This window comes from Chanodichthys erythropterus, chromosome 16 (genome assembly GCF_024489055.1).
Source record: "Chanodichthys erythropterus isolate Z2021 chromosome 16, ASM2448905v1, whole genome shotgun sequence".
In the NCBI taxonomy this organism is placed as follows: domain Eukaryota; kingdom Metazoa; phylum Chordata; class Actinopteri; order Cypriniformes; family Xenocyprididae; genus Chanodichthys; species Chanodichthys erythropterus.
Window position 1 is genome coordinate 14,032,501 of NC_090236.1, and position 15,140 is coordinate 14,047,640.

The window sequence follows — 15,140 nt, forward strand, 5'->3', positions numbered from 1 at the left end:
TTTTCATATTATTTTCATATCATATTTTCATAATCATATTATTGTAATATTATATTTTGTTCATATTATTATAATATCACTTTTGATCACATTAAAATATTTTCATATTTATATTATTATGATATTATAATTTTTCATAATCATTATTGTAAAATCATATTTTTATATTTTATTATTTTTATCAAATAATATATATTTTTGTATTCATACTTTTTGAATATATTATTTTCATATTATTTATATTATCATAATATTATATTTTCAAAATATTCATGATTGTAATATCATATTCTTTTCATATTATTATTTTATCATAGATTTTCATATTCATATAATGTTTGATCATATTAAAATATTATATTTATATTATTATAATATAATATTTTCATAATCATATTATTGTAATATTATATTTTTATATCATTTTTATTATTTTTATCAAATAATATATATTTTTGTATTATTCATATACTTTTTGAATATAATATTATTTTCATATTATTTATATTATCATATATTTTCAAAATATTCATGATTGTAATATTATCATATTCTTTTCATATTATTATTTGTATCATATATGTTCATATTCATATAATGTTTGATCATATTAAAATATTATTTTCATATTTATATTAGAAAGATATTATAATCTGACATAATCATTATTGTAATATCATAATTGTATATTTTATTATTTTAATCAAAGAATATATATTTTTGTATTAGCCATACTTTTTGAATATATTATTTTCATATTATTTATATTATCATAATATTATATTTTCAAAATATTCGTGATTGTAATATCATATTCTTTTCATATTATTATTTTATCATAGATTTTCATATTCATATAATGTTTGATCATATTAAAATATTATATTTATATTATTATAATATAATATTTTCATAATCATATTATTGTAATATTATATTTTTATATCATTTTTATTATTTTTATCAAATAATATATATTTTTGTATTATTCATATACTTTTTGAATATAATATTATTTTCATATTATTTATATTATCATATCATATTTTCAAAATATTCATGATTGTAATATTATCATATTCTTTTCATATTATTATTTGTATCATATATGTTCATATTCATATAATGTTTGATCATATTAAAATATTATTTTAATATTTATATTATTATGATATTATAATTTTTCATAATCATTATTGTAATATCATATTTTTATATTTTATTATTTTTATCAGATAATATATATTTTTTGTATTATTCATATACTTTTTGAATATATTATTTTCATATTATTTATATTATCATAATATTATATTTTCAAAATATTTATGATTGTAATATCATATTCTTTTCATATTATTATTTTTATCATATATTTTCATATTCATATAATTTTTAATCATATTAAAATATTATATTTATATTATTATAATATTATAATATTTTCATAATCATATTATTGTAATATTATATTTTTATATCATTTTATTATTTTTATCAAATAATATATATTTTTGTATTATTCATATACTTTTTGAATATAATATTATTTTCATATTTATATTATCATATAATATTTTCAAAATATTCATGATTGTAATATTATCATATTCTTTTCATATCATTATTTGTATCATATATTTTCATATTCATATAATTTTTGATCATATTAAAATATTATTTTAATATTTATATTTATCATATCATACCTTTGCATAATATACATATTGTAATATTATATTCTCTTCATATTATTTATCATATTATTTGCATATTATTTGCATCATTTTTGATCATAGTTAATATCATTTTCATATTTATATATCATATTATCATATTATTTTCATATTATTCATAACATTTTTGATCATATTAAAATATTGTTTTCATATTATTGTAATATGATCATATTCTCTTCATATTATTATTTTATTTTTATATTATAATATATTATTTTCATAGTATTCATATAATATTTGAGCATATTAAAATATTGTTTTTATAATATTTATATTTTTATTATAATATTTTCATGATATTCATATTATTGTAATATTATCATATTCTCTTCATATTATTATTATTTTATTTTTATTTTATAATATATTATTTTTATAGTATTCATATAATATTTGAGCATATTAAAATATTGTTTTTATAATATTTATATTTTTATTATAATATTTTCATGATATTCATAATATTGTAATATTAGAGATGAGCAGCTGGTGTTGGAACAGATTTCACCTTCATAGCTGCACAAAATGACTGTTTGTAAAGATACAGAAGCACTGCAGGATTATTTTTCTCTCTCTCTGAATGTCGTTCATTGTAAGAATCGTCTTTATTTTTAATTTAAACCTCTTTGTTTACCACAGAAACTAATCATTACCAGTCGAATCCATCTAGTAATGATGACCGTGTGAATGCAGCATCTGATCAAGTGTCTGTTTACTGGCGTTCCAGATTAACTCTGCTGATGATAACTCGCTGTGCTGTTCCCGCAGGCCGCAGGAGCAAACCTCAAGTCCTCCAGCGCCGCGTCGAACGCTAGCGAATCTCCGGCCAGCCGTCAGGCGGCGGCGAAACTGGCGCTGCGCAAACAGCTGGAGAAAGCGCTGCTGGAGATCCCGCCGCCCAAACCGCCCGCGCCCGAGTTCAACTTCCTGCCGTCGGCCGCCAACAACGAGTTCATCTACCTGCTGGGGCTGGAGGAGGTGGTGCAGAACCTGCTGGAGTCTCTGGGCCGAGGTACAGAAGATCATCATCTGCATGTTCATGATGTCTTAATATCTTCATGACGACAATAAATACGATTGACAGATTTTATAAACCACACCTGCATCAGATGATCCTGATGATCCTGACGGAATAATATATCAAAGAATCAGGATCAGCATGTTTATTTATTATTATCATATTACAGTTTTCATATTATTATTATTGTCATATTATAATATTATCACATTATTATTTTCATTTTATTCATATTATTATAATATTATATTGGTCATTGTTATTATAATATTTTCATATTATTCATATATTTTTCATATATTATTTTATTAAATTTTTTATTATATTATATTACATTTTTTCATATTATTACTATTATTTTTATTCTATAATATCATATTCATTAATGTTAATATTGTAATATTATCATATTATTCATATATTATTATTATTGTCATGTCATATTATTTTCATATATTTAATTATTTTATTTGTATCATATTATAATATTATTTTCATATTCATATAATTTTTGATAATAATATATTGTTTTCATATTATTTTATTATTATTATTATTATTATTATTGTAATATTATAATTTTCATATATTTTGTCACAATTTTTTCCATATTATTTCTATTATTTTTATTCTATAATAATAGCATATGTATTAATGTTCATATTATTGTAATATGATCATATTATTAATCTATTATTATTATTATTTTCATATTATATTATTTTATTATTTTTATCATATAATATATTATTTTCATATTCATATAATTCTTGATCATAATAAAATATTGTTTTCATAATATTTATATTATTATCACATAATATTTTCATAATATTCATATTATTGTGATATACTGTTTTCATATTATTATTATTATTATTATATTGTAATATTGTTTTCATAGTATTCATGTTGTTATTATTAGTAGTATAGTAATAATCATATAGTGATGTTATCATATTCATATTTCATAATATTAATGTGTGTGTGTGTGTGTGTGTCTCAGGTAAACAGGGTCTGTACGCCGGTTTAGTGGTCAGCGCCGGAGAGCCGTCCTGCTGCTCTCAGTGTAAGACGGACTTCACCTGCCGCTGGCGCAAAGACAAGGGCGGAGCCACGATGTGTGAGCAGTGCATGTCGTCCAATCACAAGAAGGTCCTGAAGGCCGAGCACACCAATCGGCTGAAGGCGGCGTTCGTGAAGGCGCTCCAGCAGGAGCAGGAGATCGAGCAGCGCATCCTGCAGCAGGCCACGCCCCCTGCCTCTTCATCCTCCTCCTCCTCTGCTCACGGGGTGAAACAGCGCTCGCTGCAGCAGACGATGAGCCGCCACCCTGCAGCCATCAAACAGGTGAGGCGTCGCTGCACCGCTGTGTGAAGCCGGCTGTGTGTGTTCGGCAGGAAATGATGCAGATGTTTTTCCTCCAGGTTTCTCCGTCGTCCCGTAGCGTGCAGCAGTCCGCGGCCGGGATACGCGCCGTCCCGCACTCCTTCTCGCCCTCCTCTCAACTGCAGAACGCAGTGGCGGCCGCCGCACTGGTCAACAGGCCAGGTAAGCATGCAGTGCATCAGGGGTCAAAGGTCAGCAGAGGCAGCAGCAGGAGCGCCGACCCCATGACCTCCTCCGGCTGGAGGAAGCAGAGCCGCGGCGCAGCAGGTAGATTCTGGTCAAAACTCCTCGACGACACGATGATCGCTTCATTTGTTTTTATGCTTTCAGGTTTCGTTTCAATTTTAGTTCATTTTTTAGTAACTTTGTGCTTTTGTCATTTTTAGTAGTTTTTCTTCTAAATATAATTATTTGGGTTTGATTTATTTCCCGGTCTGGATGGCGTGCTGTCAATCAGACCTCAGGAACCGCCCAAAATACCACAATAACCAATCAGGGGGGAAAAAGAAGCGTGGGAAACGCTTTTCAGGGTCAGAGTTCATGAGTTACTGTGAGCTACGAGGGTGTTAATCGATGCTTTATGCTTTTGTTGTTTGCATTATTGCAACTTATTATTTTTAAAATAATCAAGTTTAACAGCAGAATTGAAAAACTGCATTACCCATGATTCTGTGCAGAAAATTCCACCAATCAGAGTTCTCTTTAGCTCTATAATATTACATCTCATTATTTTCATGTTATTCATACTGTAATCATATTATTATTTTTATCATATTATATTATTACATTATTATTTGAATATTATCTAAATTATTATTATTGTAATATATTATTTTCATATTATTTATATTTTTCATATATTATTATTTTATCACATTATTTTTTTCATTATTTTTATTCTATAATAATATCATATTAATTTATTAATGTTCATATTATTGTAATATCATATCAATTTATTATTATCTTCATATTTGTATATTTTTTTATCTTATATTATTTATATTATATTTGTCATATAATAATAATGTCATATTATTTTCATATTATTATTATTATCATTATCGGTCTCCTTTCACTCTCAAAACATGTATATGGGTGATTCTAGAGAACTGGTGTAAACTGCTGTCCCACAACCATAAAACACATTTAAAAGGCATTTAAGTATTCAAATTTTAGCTGTTTATTAAGATCCTTCTATTATCTACGGAAGAGGATTAGGGCCAAGCAATAATAAAAAAAATAAAACCATCTCGAGATTAAAGTTGTTAAATTACGAGAAAAAAGTAATTCAATTATGCGAACAAATTCGTAATTTAACGACTTTTTTCTCAATAATCTCAACATTTTATCTCGACTTTTTTCTTGAAATTTAACAACATTTTTCTCATAATTTAACGAATTTGTTCTCGTAATTTAACGACTTTTTTATCTCGACTTTTTTCTCGTAATTTAATGACTTTATTCTCAACATTTTATCTCGACTTTTTTCTTGAAATTTAACAAAATTTTTCTCATAATTTAACGAATTTGTTCTCGTAATTTAATTACTTTATTCTCGTAATTTAATGACTTCTCAACATTTTATCTCGACTTTTTTCTCGAAATTTAGCAAGTTTTTTCTCGTAATTTAATGACTTTATTCTCAACATTTTATCCTGACTTTTTTTTTTTAAATGTAACAACTTTTTTCTCGTAATTTAATGTTTATTCTCAACATTTCAAGAAAAAAGTCAGGATAAAATTTAGCGAGTTTTTTTCTCGTAATTTAACGAATTTGTTCTCATAATTTAACAAGTTTATTCTCAACATTTTATCTCGACTTTTCTTGAAATTTAACAAAATTTTTGTCATAATTTAACGAATTCTCGTAATTTAACGACTTTTTTCTCGTAATTTAATGTTTATTCTCAACATTTTATCTCGACTTTTTTCTCGAAATTTAGCGAGTTTTTTCTCGTAATTTAATGACTTTATTCTCAACATTTTATCTCGACTTTTTTTTTTTTAATTTAACAACTTTTTTCTCGTAATTTAATGTTTATTCTCAACATTTTATCCTGACTTTTTTCTTGAAATTTAACATTTTTCTCATAATTGAACGAATTTGTTCTCATAATTTTAACGAGTTTATTCTCAACATTTTATCTCGACTTTTTTCTTGAAATTTAACATTTTTCTCATAATTTAACAAATTTGTTCTCGTAATTTAACGACTTTTTTATCTCGACTTTTTTCTCGTAATTTAATGACTTTATTCTCAACATTTTATTTCAACTTTTTTCTCGTAATTTAACAATTTTTTTTTCTCGAAATTTAACAACTTTAATCTCGATGGTTTTATTTTTTGATTATTGCTTGGCCCTAATCCTCTTCCGTAATTATCTGTTGAATCCCACAATAATATTTAAAATATCAGTAAGATTAATATATTTAAAATCATCATTTATTGGGTTCTTTCAATTGGGAGGAGTCTGTCCTGAACCCTAAACACTAGATTTCAACAAAAGGGAACTCATAATCATTTATTTGGGGGAAATAAACACAATTTAACACAGTTATGCAAATAATTAGTGTTTTAATGTTTTAGTATGCGAGTTAAATTGTGTCATGTGATGTGGTCACTACCAACACATTACTGTCACGACCGAAACGAGATGTTTTATCGAAAATAAAGTATATTGAATGATCAACTAAGATGTTATTATAGTGTTTGGTTCAATGTTTATTCAAACTAATGAATCCTTCACTTTGAAATCAGTTTGATAAACTTTGACTTTTACAAAGAAAGATCTGATTCAAAATACAACAAATCTCAGAAATCACACTTGAAATATTATTAAAATTGTAATTGTTATTGATTTTCCTGTGAACTTTTTTTAAAAATAATAAAAAATACATTTTTAATAGGTCAATGTGACCCTTCTGATTAAATTATTTATTATTGTGTTTGTTTCGGTAGTGACAAATTTGGGGAAATGAAAAATATTCCAAAAATTTCTGAAGATTCAATATGAGAATTAACAGTACAATTACTAGAAATGTGTATCTTGGATTTTATACAATTTGATTACATACAAAATTTGTGGAAAAAGACTTTTTTTCAAGATGTTTCCAACTCATGCATATTTTGCAATAAACTTCAAATATATTGTTTCTATAGATATAATCAACATTTTATATTTCTCCATGTTTTTTAAGTGGATTATATCTTCATGGGATTGTAGCTCTTTCACAGTTCAGTCTTTCTGTCTGATTTCCAAATACATTTTTGCTTCAAATTATAGTTTTGTAGTTTCAATTGGAAAACGATCCCTCATGGACATAAACGGGGTTAAATAATTGTGTGTGTGTGTGTGTGTGTGTGTGGCAGGTGTGACGATGGCCTACGTGAACCCCAGCCTGTCGGTGCACAAGACGTCGTCGTCAGCGGTGGAGCGTCACAGAGAGTATCTGCTCGACATGATCCCGTCTCGCTCCGTCTCACAGTCCGCAAACACCTGGAAGTAAGGAAGTGGAGCTCTGGGATTCACTCCGGAGCGCTGAGCCGCTTCTCCAGGTTTATTCATCCAAGGGCTCTTCACTCTCACGGGTGAGTTTGTACTGAACCGGATCCGGATCACTTCTGCTCCCGCAAATATAAAAGACTCTTTCAGAACAAGAGGAAAAGACTGAAAACAAACCAAAAACATCACGGAACAAACTGATGGATGCAAACGAGGCGCGTTCAGGGTTTGTGTTTGTGTGTGTGTTTCTTTTTTATTTAGATTTCTTTGACTGTTAAATTATACGAGTGTGTTGAAGGATGTTTGTCGTCACACGTTTGACCCAAACACGCATCTATGATTTGTATTGTTTTAATTGTTGCAACTCATAGTTTGTCTAAATTAATTAGTTTTCCGAGTTTTGAGTCAGTTGAAGTTTCAAACAGTCAGTAAGGATTATATTGTGGATTCTCTCTCTCTCTCTATATATATATATATATATATATATAAATATTAAACAGTTGCTTCAAATAGTTTCTGAGATGATTCCATTAATAACTGCTTTAATTAAAAGATCATTGGTATCCTCAGATGATTATTTGATGAGCTGCTGATTTTGTTTAAAGCATCTGAGACACATTTAACATCTAATGATGATGATGATTATGATGAAGAATGTCCAGCTCTGATTGGTTAATCTGTGCACTCTAAACCTCAAGCATTATTCCTATAGGCCCGTGAGGTTTACGTTTAAATATTCATGATGTTCCCGCCCACTGAACGGATGATGTCACCAAAGCGTTTGTCATTTTGTTTTGTTTTCAGGGTTACGAACAGACACAGAGTGACGCATTTCCTGCAACATGTACAAAGTTACAGTTTGTTAGATTGATCTTTGTTCCTGTAATAAAAACTTTAACCCTTTCATTGCCTGGAGATCTTCATTCATTTTCAGTGTTTTATGAACCCATGAAATCATGATTACAGTTGCATTGATTCCTGTGGATTTCACCTTCATCTCACATCAGATAAAATGTTTGCGATTCATTGTTCATCTCATCAGAATACACAAATACTTCTGAATGTTGTCATATCTAGCCACAAACTAACAATAATAAGAAGAAAACTTGGTTTTGTCTGTGGCATTTAACAATGTATATATTATATAACTTTAAATTACTATTAAATTATAACTTTGAGTGAGCTCGGCAAAAGGCGGATTCGAACCCGCGTCGAGACCCTTTTAGGGTCTTTTTAGATTCTTTAAGGATGTTTTTATTTCATATTTGTGCAGTTTTTGGAGGATTTAATAGGAAACAGCTTATGTAAAACTAACTTTCATTCATGGGGATAACATAGATAATTTGACATGGTTTAGTGTGAAATTTTTGCCCATCTTTTGGAAAATGCAGTTTTAAAAGTAAAAAAATTATCACTTTTACCAGTAGATGGCAGCAGAGCTCCACTATTTTTTGAATTGGATTCATATCTAAATATTATCAAATCACAATTATAGCAATAAAAATTACTTTTTGTCAAAGTTTAGCATTTTTTATACTGAGAAAAAATTTTTTTTCAATAATGTTGAGGATGAATTTTGTCCATTTTCTAAGAGGGATCTCTTCATTATGTAACAATGTTGAAAAACTGATTTTTTTTTTTTTTTTCAGTGCAAAAAGTACTAAACTTTGGCAAAAAGTAATTTTTATTGTTATAATTGTGATTTCATAATATTTAGATATGATCCAACTGAAAATACTTGTGAAAAGAGTCTTTCAGTCAGTCAAATAACAAATAGTGGAGCTCTGCTGCCATCTACTGGATAAAGTGATCATTTTTTTACTTTTAAAACTGCATTTTCCAAAAGATGGGCAAAAATCTCACACTAAACCATGTCAAATTATCTATGAATGAAAGTTAGAAATGTGGGTCTTTTATAAAGTCAGTTTAACATAAAAAGCTGTTTTTGTATAAAAACCTATTTAAAAAAATATTTTTAAATGTATTTATATAAATAAAAAAAAAAAAAAAGATAAATTCTCCAAAAACTGCACAAATGTGGAGTAAAACCATTAATAAACAGAGTAAAATTACATTTGTTTAAAAAAAATATATTTTGTTACAAAATTAAATTGTTGCCTGGAGACCCTGAAGACTGTGAGTGTACACCCCAAACACAGACCACACAAGGGTTAATAATACTTGAGTTAGTGTAAATAGCGTTTGCTAACAAGGGACATTATTTGCACTTGATATAAATAGACACTCCGATATTATATAGTTATGGACAGTGTTTAAATGAAAGCAATGAGACGCTCAATCCTGCTAAATAAACCTCTTTCATTGGTTTGCGGGTTTAAACTGGAGGCTGACTGCCCCAAAACCTCTTTAAAACAGGTTGGTTTCTTCAGCAAAGCAGCATCAACACTAAACTCGATAAAATGATTTGATTGCTGTTCTTCATCGGCCTTCATTCGTCCCGCAGTGCGCGTGTGTGGCGGGCAGGAGGCGCTAGAGAGCAGCGCTCGTTCACACTCGCCGCAGCCGAAGAAGACGCGAGCGGAGCGGCGCTGGACGGAGCGATGGCGGCGTCCAAGGTGAAGCAGGACATGCCTCCGCCCGGAGGATACGGTCCCGTAGATTACCGGAGGAACCTGCCGCGACGAGGACTGTCCGGTATGTGCGTCCGTGAGGAGATTTAACGCGATGATCAGTGTGGGATTCATTAAACATCATCATGATGTCAAACACACAGATTCTGCTGTAAATACTCGCAATAAAACACCATCTTAAGGGTTTAATCTCGTTTAAAGAGTCAGTTTGACCTCATTAACCCCATCTGTTCTGTTATTGATCCGCTCAGACTCACTGATGATCATGTTTAATCATATTTACATTAATAATCATCGCTGTAGCCTGTAATGGAACAGTTTGAATCTTGCTATAGTGAGTTCAAACTCCTGCTGTGTGTGATTGATTCACTAAACTGAGAATCACAACAGAGATCACGATTCTGAACAAACAATTAAACAAAATAACATGTAATTTCTAGAGGTTCTGACAAAATGTTAATTGCTGCAGTCTGATTAAAATGTGTAATTTTAATGAATTATTATTTAAAAAAACGTGTTGATTCAATGACTCGCTCATAAATACTTCACTTGTTTCATTACTGGATGAATCAGTGTTTTGAACGAATCACTTGAGTGAATCATTGACACAGTCACTTGTCGCCACCTACTGGTGTAATGATGTTGTTGATCTTTATTTGAAGCATCAAGCTTCTTTTAACATGTTGCTAGCATGAATTAGCATGTTGCGAGTAAGTTTTAACACATTGTTACCATGAATTAGCATTTTGCTAATGTTTTAGCACATTGATAGCATGAATTAGCATTTCGTTAATTAATTTGAGCACATTTAACATTTTAAGCATGAATTATCATGTTGCTAGTACATTTAAACACATTGTTACCATGAATTAACATGTTTTGTTAATGTTTTAGCACATTGCTAACATGAATTAGCATGTTGTTAATACATTTTAGCACATTTAACATTTCTAGCATGAATTAACATTTTGCTAATAAATTAACACAATACAAACATGAATTAGCATGTTTTTAATAAGTTTTAGTATGTTGCTAATGTGATTTAGCATGTTAGTAAGTTTTAGCAAATTGTTAGCATGAATTAACATGCTGTTAGCATGTTTTTATTCATTGCTAACATGAATTAATGTAATTTGTAAGTTTTAGCATGTTACCATGAATTATGTTGCAAACATGAATTAGCATGTTGTTCGTAAGTTGTTAGCATGTTTTAATTTATTGATGGCATGAATTAACATATAAGTTTTACCATTTTGCTAGCATGAGTTAGCATTTTGCGAGTACGTTTTAAAACATTGCTAGCATGAATTAACATGTTGTTAGCATGAATTAGCATGTTTGTAAGTTTTAACACGTTAACATGAATTAACATGTTGCGAGTAAGTTTTAACACATTGCTAGCATGAATTAGCATGTTGCGAGTAAGTTTTAACACATTGCTAGCATGAATTAGCATTTTGTGAATAAATTTTCACACATTGCTAGCATGAATTAGCATGTTGCGAGTAAGTTTTAACACATTGCTAGCATGAATTAGCATTTTGTGAATAAATTTTCACACATTGCTAGCATTAATTACCATGTTGTTAGTAAGTTTTAACGCGTTGTTAGCGTGATTTAGCATATTGTTAGTAAGTTGTAGCACATTACTAACATGAATTAGCATTCTGTTAGCATGTTTTAATTTATTGATGGCCTGAATTAACATGTTGTTTGTAAGTTTTAACATGTTAACATGATTTAGCTTTTTTGCTAGTAAGTTTTAACACATTACTAGCATGAATTAGCATGTTGTTGGCATATTTAAATTTATTACTAGCATGGATTAGCATGTTGTTAATACGTTTTAACACATTGCTAGCATAAATTTACTTGAAAAGACTGTTTCTAGTCTCTGGCTCAGAACCAGATCTGATGGTCGTGTGATCAGACTTGATTTAATTGACAGACGAATCGCTGACGGTCACGGGTGTTTGAATCGTGCAGCTCTGTAACCCATCAAATGTAAGGTAGTGATTTGTTGTTCCCAGGCTACAGTATGTTTGGGATCGGCGTCGGGATCCTAGTGTTTGGATACTGGAGGCTTTTCCGATGGAACCGTGAGCGCAGGTGAGGGTTGTTGCACAGCTCTTCAGCGTCTGCGAGTCGAGTCCGTCACACTGACTGTTTTCTTCTTCTCGTCACAGACGTCTGCAGATCGAGGAGCTGGAGGCTCGGATCGCATTACTGCCGCTGCTGCAGGCCGAACAGGACCGACGGTGAGAATCAGACGCACTCCTCAGATTTGCTTTCTAGACTGAAACTTTTCAAAATATGAAAATTATTTTCTAAAAGCTATATAACATTTTTCTTTATGCAATTAATTGACTTGATGACAGCAAAGTGTTTTTGTAGTCTTCATGTTGCTAGTAAGTTTTAACACATTGCTAGCATTACTTAACATGTTGTTAGTAAGTTTTAGCACATTTTGAGCATTAATGAATTAGCATTTTGTTAGTAAGCTTTAACACATTTCTAACATTAGCATTTTGTTAATAAGTTAACACATTGTTAGTATGAATTAGCATGTCATTAGTAAGTTTTAGCACATTATTAGCATGAATTAGCATGAATTAACATGTTGTTAGTAAGTTTTAACACATTGCTAGCATTACTTAACATGTTTGTTAGTAAGTTTTAGCACATTTTGAGCATTAATGAATTAACATGTTGTTAGTAAGCTTTAACACATTTTTAACATTAGCATTTTAATAAGTTAACACATTGTTAGTAAGAATTGGCATGTCATTAGTAAGTTTTAACACATTATTAGCATGAATTAGCATGAATTAACATGTTTCTAGTAAGTTTTAACACATTGCTAGCATTACTTAACATGTTGTTAGTAAGTTTTAGCACATTTTGAGCATTAATGAATTAGCATTTTGTTAGTAAGCTTTAACACATTTCTAACATTAGCATTTTGTTAATAAGTTAAAACATTGTTAGTATGAATTAGCATGTCATTAGTAAGTTTTAGCACATGATTAGCATGAATTAGCATGAATTAACATGTTGCTAGTAAGTTTTAACACATTGCTAGCATTACTTAACATGTTGTTAGTAAGTTTTAGCACATTTTGAGCATTAATGAATTAGCATTTTGTTAGTAAGCTTTAACACATTTCTAACATTAGCATTTTGTTAATAAGTTAACACATTGTTAGTATGAATTAGCATGTCATTAGTAAGTTTTAGCACATTATTAGCATGTATTAGCATGAATTAACATGTTGTTAGTAAGTTTTAACACATTGCTAGCATTACTTAACATGTTTGTTAGTAAGTTAACACATTTTGAGCATTAATGAATTAACATGTTGTTAGTAAGCTTTAACACATTTTTAACATTAGCATTTTAATAAGTTAACACATTGTTAGTATGAATTAGCATGTCATTAGTAAGTTTTAGCACATTATTAGCATGAATTAACATGTTGCTAGTAAGTTTTATCACATTTTTAGCATTAAGTAGCATGTTGTTAGTAAGCTTTAACACATTTCTAATATTGTGTTGTTAATAAGTTAACACATTGTTAGTATTAATTAGCATGTTGCTAGTATGTTTTAGCATGTTTTCTAACATGAATTATCATGTTGCTAGTACATTTTACCACATTGCTACCATGAATTAGCATTTTGTTAGTAAGTTTTAACATTTTGCTAACATGAATAAGCATGTCGTTAGTAAATTTTAGCACATTTTTAGCGTGTTGCTAGCGTGAATTAACATGTTGCTAGTAAGTTTTAGCACATTTAACATTTCTAGCATGATTTAACATGTTAGTAATTTTAGCACATTTTTAACATTTTGTTAGCATGAATTAGCATGATGTTAGTAAGATTTAACATTTCTAATATTAGCATGTTAATAGGTTACCACATTGTTAGCATTAATTAGTATGTTGCTAGTAAGTTTTAGCATGTTGCTAGCATGAATTAGCATGTTTACTTTGTCACCTTCTGCCTCGACCATTCATGTGAGTTTGGGGGTGGGACTGTGTGACAGACTGACCAATGACAGACAGGGGGCGTGTTCAGAAAAGCTGATTAATGTCGAGGTTTGTGTTTGTTCCTCCTCCAGAACGTTACGGATGCTTCGTGAGAACCTGGAGGAGGAAGCTGTGATCATGAAGGACGTTCCCGGCTGGAAGGTTCTGACACGTTTTATTGGGTTTCTGTGTTCAGATGATGAACGTGATCACATGATGCATGAGCTTCAGTCACGATCATTGAGTTCATTCACAGGAAAGAGTTTCTGGTCTTTAAAGCGTTGATGTCTTCTGGTGTCTCAGGTCGGAGAGAAGGCGTTCCACACAGACCGCTGGGTTCCTCCGGTCACAGAGGAGCTCTTTAACCTTCGACCCCGTGAGGAGATGCTCCAGAAGAAGTTTGGCTTCCAGTGGTACGTGTAGACGGCAGCTATCCCAGCATCCCGTTCTGCGCTGTTGCCTGGAGACTTGTGCGTGTTTCTTTGTTCACATTGTAAATGTTTCCATATTAAATATCTTTACTTTCCTCTCAAATGCTCTCGTGTCTTTCCTCTTTATTTATGGTTTGCATTTATTCGGTAACACTTTATAATAAGGTTCCATTACTTAACACTAGTTAATGCATGGACTAATAATGAGCAATTACATTTATTACACTATTTATTCATCTTCGTTAACATTAGGATACGTTTACACGACAACGGTGTACTAAAACAGAAGTTATTTCCTTTGCATCTTTCGCGTACAGATGACAATGTTGTCAAATTGATCCCCGTTCACACGGATCCGCGAAAACGACTAAAACACTGTATTCTGCTGTCAGACCAGTAGATGGCGATGTAAAGAAACTCTACGCGCCTGAACAC

General features: G+C 30.0%; 1 protein-coding gene and 1 pseudogene across 1 annotated transcript; both read left to right on the plus strand.

Annotated features, from left to right (window-relative positions):
• Nucleotides 1–8,574, plus strand: part of LOC137002487 (transcriptional repressor p66-alpha-like) — a 56,650-nt pseudogene extending 48,076 nt beyond the window's left edge.
• A 1,575-nt stretch (nucleotides 8,575–10,149) lies between these two features.
• ndufa13 (NADH:ubiquinone oxidoreductase subunit A13) lies at nucleotides 10,150–14,802 on the plus strand. Its single transcript, XM_067362640.1, has 5 exons — nucleotides 10,150–10,307; nucleotides 12,274–12,352; nucleotides 12,430–12,501; nucleotides 14,367–14,436; nucleotides 14,578–14,802. The coding sequence occupies exons 1-5, from the start codon at nucleotides 10,214–10,216 to the stop codon at nucleotides 14,695–14,697; spliced, it is 435 nt and encodes a 144-aa protein (XP_067218741.1). The 5' UTR covers nucleotides 10,150–10,213; the 3' UTR covers nucleotides 14,698–14,802.
• Nucleotides 14,803–15,140: the final 338 nt, after the last annotated feature.